The sequence below is a fragment of the Lissotriton vulgaris genome, chromosome 2_1, assembly GCF_964263255.1.
Source record: "Lissotriton vulgaris chromosome 2_1, aLisVul1.2, whole genome shotgun sequence".
In the NCBI taxonomy this organism is placed as follows: Eukaryota; Metazoa; Chordata; class Amphibia; order Caudata; family Salamandridae; genus Lissotriton; species Lissotriton vulgaris.
This window is the reverse complement of record NC_141687.1, coordinates 1,904,608,603-1,904,627,913: the sequence shown is the minus strand read 5'-3', so window position 1 is coordinate 1,904,627,913 and position 19,311 is coordinate 1,904,608,603. Positions and strand designations below refer to the sequence as shown.

The window sequence follows — 19,311 nt, the reverse complement described above, 5'->3', positions numbered from 1 at the left end:
TCAATCCGTTTTTTCAAGACATTATTAGGGCATACAGAAGCCTCAGACACCGATTTGTCCATCTCGATCTAATGTTTTCTGGATGATTAAACTATAGTTGAAAATACACTTCTTTTTTCGAACGCCCATAACAGCATGGTTAGGCATTTCTTGTGTAGTGTCCAGATGAATACTGCCTAGAGTTTGAAAATCTGAGGCTGAAAATATCTATGGTCTCAGGAATGTGTATCTTGATTCATGCAGGTGCATGCAATCTGGACACTCAGGGATCGAGGAGAAACACTGCCCTATCAGGGACAACTTCGTTGCCAGATTGTGGGCTCCATGTGACGTACAGATGGCCACTCATTTGACTGGCTGGTGGATTGATGCAAAATTCCCAAAGGTCAAGTGTTTTTGTGCAGACAATAAAGAAAACACCCTCAAACCTCTAACATGTATTCATAGAGTAGTGCAAATGATTTAACGTAAGTTGCACTTGTACTGTCATTGGATTAGAAGTTTGATGTGTAATTAGTTGTGTTACAATTAGAGGGCGAAATTGGAATTTATTTTTAAGACAATAAAAAGGATGATGGTCAAATGATATAGGTCTGTAAAAAGAACATTTTAACAGAACGGTTTATAATTATAAGCTATGACACTAGCTCTCATTAGATGTAATAATATCGGCTATTATGATGTACAGTCCGGCTCCAGAACCGTAAATAAGGTTGAAGCACACTCCAACATCAAAGGTCAGTCCCATTCCCCTCTTGTTAGCTGTCCTATGGTTTCTAGGATCTAGCTATTCCATTAATTTAGGCCCAGTGAATCAGCCAAAACCTACGGCCACTACACTGGCTCCCTGTCGAGAAGAGAACCACCTTCAAGAGTCCCACCCACACTCACTAGGCCCTTCACAACACCGGACCTGTCTGCATGAACCACCGCCTCCCGTTCCACGCACCCCAACGTTCCCTTCGCTCGGCCCAGATCTCCCTCGCGACGGTACCTCGCATCAAGAAGACCAGAGGAGGAGGACGCTCCTTTTTCCGGCTCGTGGTCAAGGCATGGAACTCCCTCCCTCTTCACCTCCGAAAGATGCCATCACTCCCCAAATTCTTGAAGGATTCTTGAAGGACCTCAAGCCCTGGCTCTTCGATGAAGCTCCAGGAGCTGCGCCCCTCCCTTTCCTCCACCCCCAGTGGCTTGAGACCCCTCCGGATGAGTAGCCGTGCTCTAAAAACCGATTGATTGTGGTGGTGAAGTACAGAGTGCCAGACTCCAGCATCAGGCATAATGCAACATCTCTTACAGTCTCCATAGCTACAAAGGTGAAGCCATTACAGGGTCCCTTGTAAAGGTTCCTGTTCCCTTATCTTTCAACAAGAAATTTCTACACTCATCCCGCATATCAAAACTTCCTCTCTGCGTCAGAGCAGAAATGCTTGGGTTTTGATGCTCCTATGTGTTCTGTGTATGTTTTTTTAGGTGGGGACACACATTTCACTTTAATTAAGACTGAATATTTTTCAACACTTGTGCTCAGATCCTTTCTCAGATAATTGTTCTGCTTAGTTGTAGGGTTTCACATTGAGAAATCCTGGACAAAAGACACTTTCAATAATCACTCTGAGAAAATCTATGTTCCAGCAGATGACACTTTACTAAGGATACCTCCTTGCAGCCCCCTTCGCCCCAACACATTGACAACATACATGTTCCCACTAGAGCAGCCACACAACAAGACAACCTCAGGGACTATGGCTCTGCTTTCAAAAGAGGCGGGATTGCTTGCACTGTCTCAGTGCGTGCTAAAGTCTGTGATTCACTTTAGTGACAGGTGTGTGCTTTCAAATGAGCGATTCTACAAATAAAGGGAAACTGTTTCTGGCCAAAAGTAAGCCGTATCGGGCAGCAAGACCTGGCCAGGATTTTCCCTATTTTTTCAAGGTTTGGTCTTAAGTGGGTTTAATCTAGGGGGACTACACAATTCATTCTTTTTGACGCCTAAATTATGACACAAAATGCATTAAGGAAATACATCAGTGTGAGCAGATACCCTTTCCGTGATGCTGTTTCCATTGTGCCTAGGCCTGGGCGGTAAATTAGTTCTGCTTGCGGAATTTGGGTAATTTCGCATCCCGCAGAGAACGCGAAATCGGCCAAAATTCTGCATTCCGCGACTTTGCGAAATTTTTTGCTTGTTCGCGTTCTCAAAATGCGTGTTCGCGAGATATTTCTCCCAGAGCACGCAAACAGCGATTGCAAACAGTAAAAAAGCAACGTGAACAAGCAATTCTTCGTGTTCGCGGAATTTCTGCGTGTTCGTGGAGATTTTTACAGTTTCGCGGAGATCTGCGTGACGCGATTACGCAAATTCCGCCCACCCCTAATTATGCCTGAAGTGAGAGGGGTACACAGTCTAGTACAGCCTCAACCCAAGCACAATGACCAATGGTCTCGTCCCATAGCACTGTGGGCTCTCTGGCGTGTGGAGGTCTGCCAGCTCACAAAACGGAGTCTCGATGTCTATGGACCGTTGTCTCGGATGCAGAGGTTTCAGTATTGTCGGGTGTGTTTGATGGTCAGCATGGCAGTGTCCATTCTGTGCGATGCTTTTTGAATCATGAAGGCCATGCTTATCAGCTATTGAACCAATGGTTCGCCCATAAGTGGCTGTGTTATTTATTTGCTATAATGTACTTATTCTTATGAAGAGTTAGTGTTTGTATGTGAGTGGATGACAGATGTGTCACATGGGCCAATATGCTTCTTGGAGACTGATGACTGCTTTCAGGCTGGCGAGCAGGTTAATGCTGTACATGATCTTGGTGTTGTAGTGATACAGTGAAGTGTCGTGTACGGTATTAGATGGACTGTTTTGGAAATGTTGCAGGGACGAGGCTTAATTACGCAACATGTGCTCACATTAGTCAGAGTTGTATTTTGTCAGGTGTGGTCTGCAACTGAGACAGAGCTCTCTTTGTAGCTGATATGCTGTGTTGCTTGAATGTCTGGAGTATTCTGCCTAGGGATGTACACATTTGTATAGATTTTCTTATAAAAACTCTAGAACCTGTTTTCAAAAGTTTGCAAGCATGGGAAAATGGTAGCTTTTGCGAGAAACAACCACACAAAACGCCCGTGAAGAAATTCTGCTAAAAAAAATGGTGGAATTTTCCACTACAGGGGAAGTTTAGTGAGTTAGAAAAGTTAGTAAACTTTGTGGGTGAAATTCAAATTTAGCAGTGTTTATGGATTCCTTTGACGATGCTGTTTAGGAGGCCTCACTAATGCACAGCATTTCCAGAGCTCTTCTGTGGGCAGTACAGAATTAAATATATCAATTTAAGGTATCGCATTTGTTAGGCGTGAAACCCTTATAGAACGAAACTTTAGACTGCTTCAAAACATAGGAATTACAATGTGCAAGGAACAAAATAGGACACTATCGCCCTCACTACAAATGGGTTGGTAATTTGTGCAATATTTCTTGCACCCGATCAAATCCGGTGAGTCGTAATTTATCGAGTGTAATAAATACCACCGAATTACAAATCTTTCCCATATAATGGGCAGTAACATGCATATCAAGGTGCTTACCATGTTACAGTACTTACTTGTCCTTTTTTTACATGATAAATAAAGGCAATATTGACCTGCCAAAATGTAAACTGGTGGTGTGATTTTTATCACAATACTCCTAATTCCAACATATATTATAATCAGCTGTACACAATGTATAGGAACTTGAGGGCCAACTCGTAATGAGGAACAAATTGTAGCCACGGGCTTCCTATGCGATCCCTGGCCTTAAATTGAGACTAATCCTCGTAAACATTTGCATCTCTGTCGGAAATAAAAGCCAAAGCATTCTGAGAAGAGCTGCCGCGCCCATCAGTTAAACGTCGGCTGCACAAATGTGCAGTGTCAGTGATCTTGCAAAGTGGGCCATGGCTACATTTTTAGCTTGATGGCCATATCATCTTCACGGCGCAGCATCTCTCGCCCCCCAGCTGACACTTGATACCGAGCCCTGCTGAGCTACCCAGGCCTTGCTTTTTCCATTTGATTTACTTAAGAGCCATGGCTGTGGTTCATCTATCTTCCCTGCACTAATGCATCGAACACTATCTTTAGCACAACATCTCTAATGCCTTTGGAGTAATGGGAGCTCGTAATGGAGAAAAGTTCCAGTCCAAAAAGACGAGCACAGATCAAACTCCTGATCTAGGTAGCATAAAACGCATTACCCATGTCCACTGGGAAGAAATCACTCCAGCAAAAACATAAATGCTTGAGCCCATATGGCTGACATCCATCGCATTTCACCCTTCATGGTAGGCGAGGATGATGATATGCAGGTTCCCAGAAACAAGATGTCAAAAAAACATCTGTATGTACACCTGCCTTACCAGGTACTTGTTAGCCACTACGTAAAGAGCAAAGCAGGACGAAAAACTGACACCTGCAGGTGACCAGCTGAACAAAAGGATCCAAGCAAGCCGTAGAGAAGCACAGGACAAATATGTGCAAAAAATGCCAAATCCAGGAGTCAAGCCTGCTTCCTATACACACATGTATTAACTATGAACGTTCAAGGCCATGGGATAAGGCCGCGGTCTCCACCAGGGGCATTTCTTAACATCCAACACAACTATATGAGCTGACGCTATTTTTAGAACAGTTCTGTATGGATTTCAATGTCTATTGTGGCACCCTCTCTTTAGCGTGCTACTTGGGCAGTTAATCTGTTTCCTCTGCCCCTTGTCATGAATCCCCGTTCAGTTTAAAATATTGTTCCCTTGACATACATCCTATTATGTGGTGTAGTGCATGAATAAACCAAAAAGAAGAAATCACCACAATTGTGACAACATGTGAAAAAATGTGAGGAAAAGATGTGGAGTGCCTCACAGAAGCAACACCATGGAGATCCACTGGTAGGTTCACCAGTGGACTCTGGTTCTCATCTTCAGCACTACCACATCGAAAAAACAAAGAAAATAAAAATGTTGTGATGGTGAAAGGAAAAATGTGCACCTCTAGTAAGTTTGCTGGTGCTAAAGAGGAGTCTCCCTAGTACAACTGTATAATGACCCAAAATAAAGTGGACTGATGGCTTAGGCCCACCTCATTTAAAATTAAAAACGAGGTAGGCCACCACTAGCTATACCTCTTTATTCCTGCCGTGGTGCTGCTCACTTTAAAAGGCATTGTGTTGCCTTCTAACTCCTTAGAGGGCCAACATGTTTAATTGCCTATAGATTTTGGCAATTTCGTCAGGGCGAGGGTCAATTATTCACCACACTGCTCATATTTTGTATGTATGTAACCTGGGGAACAGAATTAAAAACAGACATCACACAATGAGTACAACCTTAAAAGATGACCACTCCATGGTCATTAGTCCTTAAACACTGATATGATCCTGAACATTGGTTTAAAGTAAGGATGCCCGACTGTGGCATACCGGTGACCCCCTTCTTTGTCACTCATACGGTCAAAAATACCTGTGCTGCTTCCGGTCTGCCTGCCAAGGAAATGTACACAGATTAACCCTCTGATCAAATATTATGCCTTGCTGTCAACTTTTGCCCATAATATATTTTCACTTTGTGCTAATATGTATGGCTCGGTAGTTTTAATACACGTGGTTTGCAAGGAAAATGTCTTATTTAACAACCTTCTACTGTGTTTTACATTGGTGATGAAGTAGCTTGCACCAGAAGTCTAGGCTACTGTGTGCTATCAATTAAAATTACGTTTCTGAATGGTGCTCAATTCTGCATAGTACATTGCACCGCCCTGGGAAAAAAGGGTGTACCCATCCCTGAGCATTCTATTAATTCTCGTGTGTTTAGGAAAATAAATGCATAGAGACCCCCGTCTCCGTGGCAAATGTAAGAAGACTGGCAGCGTCCCCCACCCCTGCTCCTTACCGTAGGGCCGGTCCTAGGCATGGGCGGTATGGGCAGATGCCCAGGGCCTCGCGCTCAGGGGGCCCCGCCTCCGGCCCCGCAGAGTAGACCGCAGAGCAGGGGGCCCGATATGAAATGAGGGAAAAGCGCTGCACGCACTCGCGCAGGCAGTAAGGCACTTAGAGGGGCCTCACATCTTCCCTTTCGCCCGGGGCCTCAGAAGGCCTAGGACCGGCTCTGCACCGGTACTATGAGCGCGTTTCTCTTGAAATCGTCCTCTCAGACTGCCGGGCGAGTCACCTCCATTTAGAGCGACTCGTCTCGCTTCCGGCTGTCAACTATCGCAGTAACTCCTCCCGCAATCTCAGCCTCGTACTGGCCCTCAGAGTGAGATCTAAGGTGGGCACCATCTTGGCACCCCCTACGCGCTGGATGAATCCTTCTTTCCCTATATGTAACAAGTGCCTTATAGTGATCAAGGAGTTAAGAAACTACAGGGGGATTGTTATAACATTACTCCACAATGAATAGCCCGCTGTTAGCTGACAATTCGAAAATTTTTCTTAGTTTGCAAATTTTTCTATTACAAAAGAAACTTTGATACACAGAAATATTTTGCAGGTTTTATCTCACAGTGCAGGGAGATATGGAAGAGGCATACCATCAGTGACACGAAAAATTGGCTAGGTGGTGCTGACATTTTGAATATATTGCAAGTTATATCCAATAGTGCAGTGATGTGTAAAAATGGCATACCCTCGGTGACAGATGACAAGGGCTATGTGGTGTGCTGACATCATATGTATTGCAATAAAGGTACCCCGGGATGTGTGATTGGTACTTTCACCCCCTTTACTTCTGTCACAGGATCTAGGGTGTATTATCTCAAACTAGTTCACTGAATGTCAACTTCAGTATGTGATAGTTTCTAAAGGTTAGCACTTGCATGCATCTACTACTGGTTTATAATTAGCCCCAATGTTGATGTGGGGTGCACGGTTGACCTATATGGGTGCCCATTCATGTGCCAATCCTATTCCACTCAACGACATTGTTCAGTCCCCAGAGATCTACTCCTTCTTGGTAGATCAACCGTGCCTCCTTGGTTGGCAATCTTAATTCCATATGTCTGTCTCCCACTACTTTTTTTAGTACAACACATTTTAGGTTTTTGTGGTGGTGTTTCTGTTCCTTAAAATGTTGTACCAGCTAGACTGACAATTTCCCTGCTTTCATGGTGGTCACATGTTCCTGTATTCTCACTTTGACCTTCTGTGTGGTCAAACCAATATATTGGAGACCACACAGACAGGTAAGCCTGTAGATGACATTAATGGTGTTGCAATTACTGAATCTGTTGAGATGCCAAGCCTTCCCATTCAACAGTGTCACACTTGTTGCGGGTGCTGTCAAATCACATACCGAGCATCCCCCATAGGGGAAATGTCCGGACTGTATCACCGTTTTGTGTTAACTACAGGGCAGGTGTGAACCAATTTGTCCCGTAGGTTGGTGGACCGTTTGAATGCATATCTTGGGGATGGCATTTTCATACTAGCTGTATTGAGTATGTGTCAATGTTTTCTGATTATCCCCCGAATTCTGGTTGACAGAGGGTCAAAGGTAGTGACAACAGGTATGCATTCACTTTGTTCTCGTTTGTTCCTCTCCAGGAGGGCAGATCTGGGGGTGTTCAATGCCCTCTTCCTGGCCTGGCGGAAAACTTATGAACTTTCAAGGCCATGAGAGAAGGCTGCGTCTCCACCAGGGGCAATTCTTAACATACCATGCCCAGATAGAGGCCTTACATACCACCTGAGGAGAAGGCCATGCATACCACCTGAGGAGGAGGGGAGAAGACCATGCATACCACCTGGGAAGCAGGGGAGAATGGATTATCGATCTTGGAAGCTCTCACTCTTATTGACACATGGGGTACAACACAAAGCTCTGACCTGTGTCAAAAGTGCCAGAGCCCAAGCGTACTATGCTGACACGAGAGAGCTGAAATGCAAATGGGAACAGAAAATGGAAACAAAGCTGACCAATAAACAATAGGACCGCATATTAAAGCATGCGAAAACGGTCAGCAGGAACTCCCTTTTCAAAGATACACAACGTAATTACACACATTGCACATATCTATCTCAGGCCTGACTAGATAAAATATATCCGGGAATGCCATTGAAATGCCCTCGATGCTAAACGAATGCAGCTGACTTCTTTAACGTGGTATATGGGATTGCCCCCACATGCACACCTACTGGGCCTTCCTTATAGATGAATTAACAGACCAGACAGGTCAACAGCTAACACTCACAATGGCAACATGCCTACTGGGACGATTACCCAAGCCAGTGAAAGCCAAACGTCCACATTTTTGGACCAGGTCTTATTACTGGGAAAACGCAGCATAGCAATGCACTGGAAGGCAACCGCGCATTCCCCGGTGGCTCGATGGCAACAAGACTTGATCAAATGGACCACTGCAGAGATCGCAGTTCAACTGCACATACATAAACAGACGGGGAGAGGAACATCATTGGCTGAATGAGACATCTGACTCATGGCACTCCAAGCCGAAGCCGAAAAGAGCACCCCATCCCCCGGAGGCTTTGACTTAGACTAGCCAATCACTGCACAGGAAGGAATACCACACACCATACACAACATGAAATGGGACCAATGAGACTTCTGTGTAAATCACCACTCAACCCAACTTAGATGCAAGGATACGTGGAATAAGAGAACCTATGCATGAGAGGCCCGCCTCACAAGACATCGAAAAACACATGCGGGAGAGATACAAGAGTAGGGGCTGACAGATAAAATAAAGGGAATGCAAAAGGAAGTGAGGGGTCCAAAAATAAATGGATGCATAATAGTGCGGTGAATCCAACCAGACAGATTGGAATTGCGAAGGATACGTTGTAATGGGAATGCTAAATTGTATCAAAGCTCAAGACTGACATTTATCAATGTTTCCAATATGTGATCAATGTGGATAATACGGATGTTGTACATGCAGCAGATGTTATGTTAAAACCAAAAAAAGGGCTATTACAACATTTTAAAAAATGAATCACAAATCTGCACTCACTAGGTTTCTACCTTCACTTCGTCAATTCAGAAAGCACCTCATGAATCACTCATTAAGACCCATTTGAACTACTCTTAACTCGGCTGATAAACAGTTGTCACCCTACACATATTACTGTATGTTATCTTGGATCATTCATTCTCCACTACCGATGCAATTGCTTTGCCCCTTGTTGTTATATGTAGTGCTTCATTCAAGCCAAATTAGGCTCATACCTACACATACATATGTACTTTGAGAGATGGATTCCCTCAATTTAAATCCCGTGTTACAACCTTAATGCGACATATGTAGGAATGTTTATCCTAGCATTTACTTAAATATGGAAGAGGTAGAATCACCAGATTACTCAACGAATGAAGAGACTGTGCCTGGTTGTAAAATGCCAACGAGGATTGGAAAACTGAGTAAGAACATTGCAATTCACCAATACACGCTGACGCTAAACTTTTACCCAAATGTAGGTGCCTCGTGCCTGACCAACCTGCTAAATGTGAAACTATCCAGTTGACCTAGATCTGGTTAGAATAGTTTCTTCTTAGATTAAATCCTAGCAAAACAGAACTCCTAGGCAACCCAGCTGGATATCACATTCACATCTATCTCAGTATCGAGAAAAAATACATATGAAGGATCAAGCTTGCCTATGTCCCCTCGGATAAATCCTCGAGCTTCCCTCTAGATTCCAGTTTCTTTTCTTTCCAAACACAGATCACCAAAATTACAGTTAACACTCCCCACCAAAAGTAAGGTTAACACATTTAGCCAACTCCCCCTCCCCCGCAGATGATCAGTCACCCATGTCCCTGGAAGGTTTAGCAGTGGTTCCTCGGTGAATGTCACTCTCATAACTCGAGGAGGAAAAAATGTTAAGAGGTCACAAACCATTTCTTATTCCTATGAAAGCAACCCTAATTATCTAGCCTCTCTTGTCACAGGGGTGAGGAAAGTGGATCCTATTGTCTTGCTCTTCTCAAAGTTCTCAGCCAACTTACGGCCGTAAAACAGACTTGATCCCCTCAATCGCTCATGTAGCTACACACTTCCAATAACCATCATAAAAGGCAGGGTTTGGGTATCTCACTTCTTTACAACCAATTTTTGAATCTGCTTCAATATGCCCCTGACTGGGAAATTGTTGTAATGTGCTTGTTGCCATTTCAGTCTCTCCTTTGTGGTTCTCTCTCTGCCTGCTCAGCCTGAGATGATGTCACGTGGAATGTTGGGGTTGCTTTGTATGTGGGGAAATTCAGTTGGTGTGATGGGCTGAGCAGAGTGGACCTTGCTCCTGGTGGGGCTTTACCAGAGACTACCTGATTTACTAAGGATCTTCTTGTAACTGTATACCTGCTGATTACTACGTGAATAAATCTACTTATACCTTCTACAAGAGATGTCTGCACTATTACTTCGTTTTAACAGAAATCAATCTAAAACAGTGTGTGTTGTGCTATGCACCCGGACTTTGAAACGGTTTACCAGAAGACATCGAACCACGCTCCATTGGCGCTTGGATTCCACATAGCACTACACACTGCTTCAGAAATAATGTTACTGATGAACTATCCAACGTGTTACACGATAAATATAGTTCACCTCAACAAACTTGCTGCTCCATTGTTTATGGGCAGTAGAGGTGGCTTACCCACAATGTTTTTGGGGCAGGGTTCCACCAGAAGAGGAGGGAGGTAGGAGCAGGAGCTCAGCAGAATCCTCTGCTGGTTTCCTGCTCCCAAGCACGGAATCAGCAATGAAGTCGCCGAGCTCGCATACACACACCTCTATCTGAAGATGTGGTGCCTTCAATTTTGCCCCCAACGCACATGCGCAATATGTTTGTATGATGCAGAGGTGAGGTAGGAAGCCACTACCCAACACAGAATGTGTACCAAGGATCACGGTGGGAAAAAACCTTTCCATGAGAGGAGCTCATCCCAACCCACAGGCCCTAGTCCCCCATATAAAGGTGGAGGTACACGACTGGCTGGCACAGTGACCATGTAACTGCTATTGCTGTCTGCACTATTCAGTGCCCTTTCTAAACGTAGTCTTAAGCAGAGAGCTGTCTGCAGCAGATCTTTATCTCTTGAGCCCTGGGTAGATCTATCCCTATGCCATTTGGTTTGATATCCAGGAATGTTACAGGCACCCGTAACATCTATCTGTCATGATTTAATGAACTCGTCCAATTATTTCATGTCCAAGGGAAGCACTGGAAAGCCACCATCAACAGTAATAGATTTGTAGGCAAGTGGGCACGTGCTAAGTTAGTGTGCACATATACAAATATGCATGAAAAATTAGGATGCCTGCATGCAGGCATGTTTGAATGAGTATCGACTTGCAAGTCTGCCTGTGTGTGTAATTCAAGTGCGAATATGGATACATGTCTGCTGGAAAGGATATGTGGTTCACTCCTATCATTTGGAGAGGGAAGGATGAAGGCCAAGGCATAACAGTGGTAACAGAATATAGCGGCTTCCTTGGAATGATGGTGGACTCAGTATATTATATGCCTCCCTTACATATTGTGCCAACTTAGCATTAAGGTAGCCACCCATGTTACAAGCCTGCAAAATAGATCATGAAGTTAACTGCTTATCCCAGATGTACACTATGATCTAATGGTCATGAATTTGGTAAAACGAGTACCATTAACTTGGGTATTAGTGCCACTGATTTGTAGAGTACTTCTTGGTGGTGAATCATTATTAAAATTCATAACAATAATGCTGGCATACTGTGGCTATCTGGTGTCCACTCCTGGCATAAAGCTGCCCATGTAATATTGTGTTCATCCCTAGCATATTGTGACCAATGATTGTCGTCAACAGCATAAAGGTGGTTTACTGGTTCACTCTGTTAATTTGGCTTTATTGTATCAACCCCTGGCATATTGCTGCCTATGACACACTGTGGAGTTTCCAGCTGGCCTTCTGTGAAGGCCATTTGAGGCACAGTTCTGGTTATCTACATAATAGTTTCTGAAATCACTGAATAAATGGTACCCATGGCATTTTGTAGGCACCCTCTGCAGTTTGGTGGCTATCTGTGGCATAATACTACTCATTCGATTTATACTGGAAGCAATTCGGGCATCATTGAGTCTAAGAACAGCATCAATTGCAACTGTCGTACTGTGGACATACTTGGCGTGATGGTGGGCATCTGGGGCACCGTGGTGGCTAAATCTTATATAATGAAATAGTGTTGTAATGCTTGACATAAGTATGGCGGTCTCAGGCACAGCAGCATCTATACTTAGCGTAGTAATGCCCCCCCTTCCACCCTGCCCCTGTTACACATTGTGGCCACCTCCTGACTGGAATCACTGATTAGAGCATCTCTGACATCCTAGTGTTAACACTGTTCCGTGGTGGGCATTCATTCCTCCATGGGACGGTTATACCTGGACATGTGAGGCACATTCTGCGTGGGGAAGTAGTATATTATGAAAATGGAAAGCTGATATTTAGTGGTCTGATTCATATCTGGTAAAAAATGTAATCTGTTGTTAGGGTTTTTTTTTTAAAGAGAGTGACCAGTCATTGTTCAGGGTATTTGTGTTTATTTCACCAAAACGAAATACTGGCATAACATTTTCTTTGGACCAAAATGTGTGTACTTTCAGACAATGGCAGAAACTAGTTCGTGTTTGAGGAAAAATCTGTTAAACAAAGGCAACATTTCGAATCCAATGTCAAAATCTGTGTGTTCTGAAAAACGAATGAGTTTTTGATGAAAATGGATTGGATTAACATACTTAAAGATCACTATTGAGTGATAATTCATATGCAAGAGGACACCGCTTTGTGTGACTGTTCTATCAAGAGTATTGTGGAAAAATTTTAGCATTAAGACTGATTTTTATGTTCGTTTTATGACATTATTTATCTTCACTTCTTCTGCCTGATGCTCAATGCTGTACAATTGGTGTAACCCAAGAGATATTTATGCAGATTTTTTTAATGAAATTGGAATGTCTTTGTTAAGTTTTAGAATCTGTGACTGCGAGATTTGTATGAATAGAGGGATAGCTATGCAGCCTATGATCTGAAACTGATAAATCTGTATAACTTTTCTCTTCCCATCTGCCAATTCCAAGTAGATTCTTAGTCACAAAACGGGACTTTGATCTTATTGGGATGGATGGAAAACTGGCCTATGTAGTGTAAAGCTGAAGTGAGGAAAGAAGCTAAATACATTGTGGAAAAGATAGTAGGTCACGACAAACTGCATAGTTAGATCATTTCAACTGCCTATAAAGCATCTATGACTTTTCAACCACCTTTTAAACAGGCTGCACAGTATAAAGTAGAACTTTGTCATTATTTTTTGTCTTTTTCAGGCTCTCCCTAAAAAATGGGAATTCAAGTCAAATAAAACCTTTTTATTTTCGGGTCCCACTAGTTGCAGATGCTCAGAGTTTTCTTTTTTTATGTGCAGAGAGGAGATTAAGTACCATAGAAATAGGTAAATAAAAGACCAGGGCAAAAACTTTTTAGTTCACCGACTCCTCCCTGTATGCCATTTTAGAAACTACATTCAGAGTTCTATCTTGCGGTCTGCCACAGAGATAAAGCAAATCTTCTCAAAATCACAGTCTGACCTAGTGGAGAAGCCAGGATTAGAACTTGTGTCCTGATACCACATACAGCACACTTTACTAGACTATATTTAGTCTCGAGGCAAACAGCTTCTCACTTTCATCAAAAAGAAGGAGAAACTGATTACTTGGGGGACATTGTCCTTCGAGGAAAACTTGAAGTGAAAACAAACATGGTGTTCCTCTTTCGCTAGCTCAGTCTATTTCATGTTTTATATAATATCACTTGGCTGGGTGAATCCTTTTAAGCCACAATGCTACTCCAGTAATAGAAGACAAATGTTTTTTAAACTTATTTTTCAAGATTCCCTTATGTCTAATCAAATGGGACACTCAATTTACCTTGGTTGTTGCTGTGGCTGCTGATCCAGGTAGAACTGGGGAGTTGGTAACTTGTACATTCAAGTAGTTATTGTCTATCAGGGGCCAGGCGCCCTGCACTTTGCACGTCTGAAAGCTGTCACTAAAAGTCCTGAGGTGCGGGTCCCCGAAAAGTCCGCAGTGGGTGTAGTTGGGAGGAGCAGAATGCTTGTGGAAACTCTTCTCATAGTGGCAGATCTCCGGGCTGTCTGACCGCTCCTGACTGTCTCCTGGAGGTAAAGTTCGAAGGCGCGGCTGGGACGTCGGGCCATCCTTGGAACAGTTGTATTGGCTCATGAGGTCATCTATGCCATGGACAGCAGAGTGGTAGGCAAGGTCTCCCCGGCAAGTGCGGGCAGTGCGCCGAGTGCAGTGGGCGTAAGCACGCAGGGCGGTGCAAAACTCAGGCGAGTCCTTCGATACCACGTGATGAGAACCTGAAGTCGCTGCCAGGAACTCAGAGTTACACCTCAAAATCTTGCACTCATAACTCACTGCAGAAAGAGAGAAACAAAATAATCTTACAAAGAGAAACATAAGCATGTCACAACATATCATATGGCTTTATTTTGTCTTTTGAAACAGCTGGCCTTGGCTCTGGGTAAGAAGCTAGCTGTGGTCAACAGAGCAGTCTTCAAATTCTAGTGAAAAGGCGACAGACATTGTGAATAGTGGTTATTTTAAAGACTCCTAAAGATTGGTAAAAAGTGTGCCACTCTATAAATGCGCAGGATAAAAATAAAAACAGGCAGTTGCAAAACCAATAGGTCACACTGATGCGAAAATGATTGGCTTTGTCAATGTTTTTAGTCATGCAAGTCTCTGGCTCAACATCCTGTATTCTGGACAAATCATTTTAATATGCTGTTCCTATAAAATGCGACCATTTGTATTGTTACTGGTGCTCCTGAAAGACACTTCGGTTGCTTTCCAGCTATATAAAAATGTAAAAATAAACATAAGCCGTGGATAAAAATATTGGCGAGGGGTTTGGTGTAGGCAGGAGGGATAGAGCAGCAGGCGTGAGGTGGAGACGCTCACAAGGGAGGAAGCAAGACAGCAGGGGTCTGGTTGAGTTCGCACTAATAAAAATGTTTTTGAAAAAAAGAATAGTATCAAAGCGCGAGCTCAGGGACACTGCTTAAGTTTAATCAATCTGTATTTGGTCCATGCTCCACACAAGGAACAGGAAGTGATGGAAGAAGTGACGTGTTCTGATTGATGCCGAATTAGACGCAAAGAAGAACGATTATGGTAGCAACTAATGGTAAGTAATGGGCGGGGTAAAAGCCCCTTTTTAGTAGAGGCTTTAAAACACACACACACACACACACACAAGAGAGAGTCTCCATAGTGACAGTGCATGTGCACTGTTTGCATGCTTGACCTAAAAATGGCAGAGGAAAATATTACAAAACCATTGTCATGAAACCTCAGAATAAAAGTTACAGTAAAAATCGTATTTGATAACATTTTTTATCTTATCATACATTAATGATATTTTCAACAGTACAGAGCAAAACACTATGCTGAGATTGGTCTTCTAAAACGGGAATGAGAATAGGAAACGTTAATTTTGTGAGAAAAATGTGTTGTGATGACCAGATGCAAAAAAGGATTTGCCCAACAAGAAAGCCAAATGTTAAAGAGTATTCTTGTAAGACAAGTGATAAGAAAAATATGCATAACCACTTGGAATTAGCTGTAAAGACCTGGCTGTTGACAAATACCTGACCCTGCCACCCAACTAGGACTACAACTCAACATGAGTTCAAGCTATAATAAGACAACCATCAATCTAACTAGGGAGACCAGAGAACATGGCTTGTAGGGTCTTGCTTGACTCACCCTACCTCTTGCTTTGGAATCACTGACAGGAGTCTGAACTATAGGGAACTGCAGCCCTGGGAAATATTTTAATAGCAGTCCTAGAAGGAACTGGATGAGAAAGTGCTTCGAGCTAGACCAACCTTCTCAAAGAGGACTGTAAGTCCTCCCATACAAAAATATTGTTTATATGCTTGAATGATTCACGTTAAAGAAGTTCTACAAAAATAGCGTTTAAGGTGCAATAGGTTTTACAGGAAACAGAGAAAGAAAATGACATCTTCCAACACTGATGTATGGCAGAAAATCTAGGTGCACTATTTCCCACTGCAGCAAATAATGTACGAATACTGTATGCACCACCACCAGGGCTGCTCTGAAGGCGAGACTGGCTGAGGATCCCTGCCACTGTGACCCGTAATTACGAGGGGAAGCCCCTTCTAATGGCGATTCAGAATCGCAGAGTTTACGATCACAAAATGTATTGTACGGTCTGGTCCTAATAGTCTAAACTCTGATCCCTGACCACATACTATTCACTATGGAAATTAATACTTGGAACAGAATATTTGTTTTGTACAGTTATTAGGTTTTCAGTTTCACATATGTAAGGGGAAACATACCAACCCCCCTAAAGTTCAGTAAACAACTGTCAGGACACAGAGTGTATCCCCCTTTCCTGCTTTGCATACTTGGAGACGGTAGTTCTTCCACTGGTTTTGTCACACAGTGCCCGAGCAGTATAAAATGGTTGCTGTGAAGGGTTGCAACAGGGTCGAACATTAAAAACAGGCCTTGATATTCTCAAAAGGAAAAACACAAGCCTATTGCATAGGACTATGAAATAAACTGCTGTCCTGCTGCAAGCATTGCAGGAGCCACCGGGGGACCAGTAAAATAATACTCCGATCACATGTATATCAAATGAAAAAAAACACAGTATTCATATCCACCAAGAGTCAACGTCCTCCTCACTGGAATAAATACCATTGTTTGCAAAAACCCAGCCCTAGTTTAAGAAGGCATTGTCATTTTGTGAAAATAGCTATTTCAATAATTTGGATTGGTTGGAAACTAGTATTAGACTTTTGTGGGTTTAACTATTCCCTACCATGAATGCCACCAGGGCTCCATTTATGTTAGCAACTCCGATTGGACTCAGTGTATGGATTCACATTAAATCTGTTCCCCAGTAAAGAGGGATTGTATAATTCAAGGCTATGCTGTCCCAAAGTGTTTCTGACAAAAATAACTTTTATGACAGCTCATTGGAAAAAAAAGCATCCCCTGTAGGAATCTGGTTGCAAGCAGCTCCCCCCTTCGAGGTTGATAAAACAGAAGTTGATGGTCCATTATGCACAAAGCCACGAGGCCTCAGGACATCATAATAAGCAGTACATAAATCAGGTATTTTGTTTTATCAACAACACCAGCCTATTTTGTTTTAAAACGTTAGCGTCAGATGTTTCAACAGTTATTATAATTTTGCCGACACAGTCGTCTAGTGGTATCGAACATGAAACTGCCATCTTAACGCCCTGGCGGCACATCGATGCACACACACACAAGCACAGTATATCTACGCCGAAATTAACAACCAGCAGAGTTCAAAGTAACCTCCACCAACGGTTATTGACGACGTGATCTCCTATTCCAAGCGCCAGAACAATGCACGCCTGGCCTGTTCGAGTCAGCGAGGGAACGGCGCATGCTGACCTCTGACCCCTGCGCCGGCGCGGTTTCTTGAAGGCTAAGGAGATATGAGATATCAAAGGCAACTGTATAGAAGGAAGTGGTGAGGGAGAGGCGGGCGGGGCCTCTTTGTCCTTCTTGCTTCACCTGCGTTAACCACACCAACTCTGCTGTGCTGACTCTGCGCATGCGCAAGACGTGATCTATGCTCAAGAGCTGCCTACTGGCAGCCGTCGAGCTGTGTGTACCTCCCAAGCTACCCGGTGGACACTCCTGGTTTAACTCAACGGTGTTCTGGTAGGAGCCCTGTTAAAGGTGGCCTGGTTAATTGGTATATGAGAGGGAATTACTGTCATTACCGAACATATTGCAATTAGGAGTTTGGGGGCTAAGACCGCACTCCCACAGTCTGACCTGCTAAAATTGCATTATATGTGCAATAAGCACTAAAATCTGCATGTTAGTCTCCATTATTGGGGACAAGTTCGTAATTGGGAGTTATTATATGAGATACCAGATACATTCCGACATGGGGAAGTCAGGTGTTATGTCGAATAAGCTTCCACCAAAACACCACGCCTCTCGTAAATAAGGCCACGTTCTTGCAGTAAGTGATGATATATTTTCATAGTGCCTGGGTTTTGCATCAAGTAAGGCCAGGGATTTTTTCATCATGCCTAATGCAAACCGAATACCCTCCAGATACTCCTGCCAGACAGCACATGGACATAAATAGATCTGCTCTGGAATGCATCAGTTGGTCGAGGAGGAACCCGTTGATGCCACATTCAACATAATGATAGCGGAGTCACATCTATGCCATGAACGATCAGGCAGTGACTTATGCACACACTGACCCACACATTAGTCACAAAAAGCAGGAAGATGGGATCTCTTGGTGTGCATTAGGGCTGTTGAAGCACTATGATTAGGTTACTCAGAAAATGACAAGATGGTGAAAATCTAGAGCACAAGTGCAGAGGGGGTTGTGGATGAGCGTCATCTGCTGTGCTTCAGATGGTCATGTACCTGGTGACCCACAATCGCTTGAGAATCTATTGGTTACTTCTCTCAGTCATCACGGGTCTCAAAAAGGGTATCTGGGGCACTGGGTGGTACACAACAGGAAAGTCTTGATACATACACTAAAAAGAACACCCAACCTAAATTTTCCACTTTCACATTGGGGAGCAGCTTTCTTTAAATCAAGACTGTCAGAGTGATCAGCAAGCACTGGGCCTACTGTCGTCTTGAGACCCAAGAGTATAAGGCATGAAAGTTGAGTCACAGCCTGCCCTGTTTTCCCTAAGGGAGGACAGGAGTGCCCTAGCCCTCACGTTGAGAAGTGCAGGCTATGCTCCAAAAAGTGCAGTGAGGTGAAGAACAAGGTGGATTTGATGAACAAAAAAAAAAAAAAAACCCAAAAAAAGATACATTTTTAAGTTAAAAATGCAGTATTAAATGGGATTAAAAAAAAGTACATGACTTGAAGGTGAATAAACTTGGGCAATGGTCTTATATTTTCTCATTATAATAGCTGGTATCCCAAAATTCATCAATATAATGTAATAGTTTGCGTGTAGACCATGGAAGCGGATATTGCTTCAGGTGAAATCAGAAAGTGGGCAGGCCTACAATCAGAGAACATGTGATGCTGAAAACGTGCTGGCATGAATTCTGCCAGGCTACAGAAGCATTGGCACTTTATTTCCACTTGCAATTCGGTAACTACAGCAGAGCCAAATCACAATAAGTTGCCGAGTAGATCTCTATGATGCACACACTGCAAGTGATGAACAATTAGGGGCTACAGAGATGCC

General features: G+C 43.3%; 1 protein-coding gene across 1 annotated transcript in view; it reads right to left on the bottom strand.

Annotated features, from left to right (window-relative positions):
- RGMA (repulsive guidance molecule BMP co-receptor a) overlaps positions 1 to 19,311 on the bottom strand; it is a 91,744-nt gene that overhangs the window by 6,901 nt on the left and 65,532 nt on the right. The window contains exon 3 of the mRNA XM_086958089.1: positions 13,955 to 14,466. Within this exon, the coding sequence (XP_086814215.1) occupies positions 13,955 to 14,466 (512 nt within the window). The remainder of the gene's footprint in view (positions 1 to 13,954; positions 14,467 to 19,311) is intronic.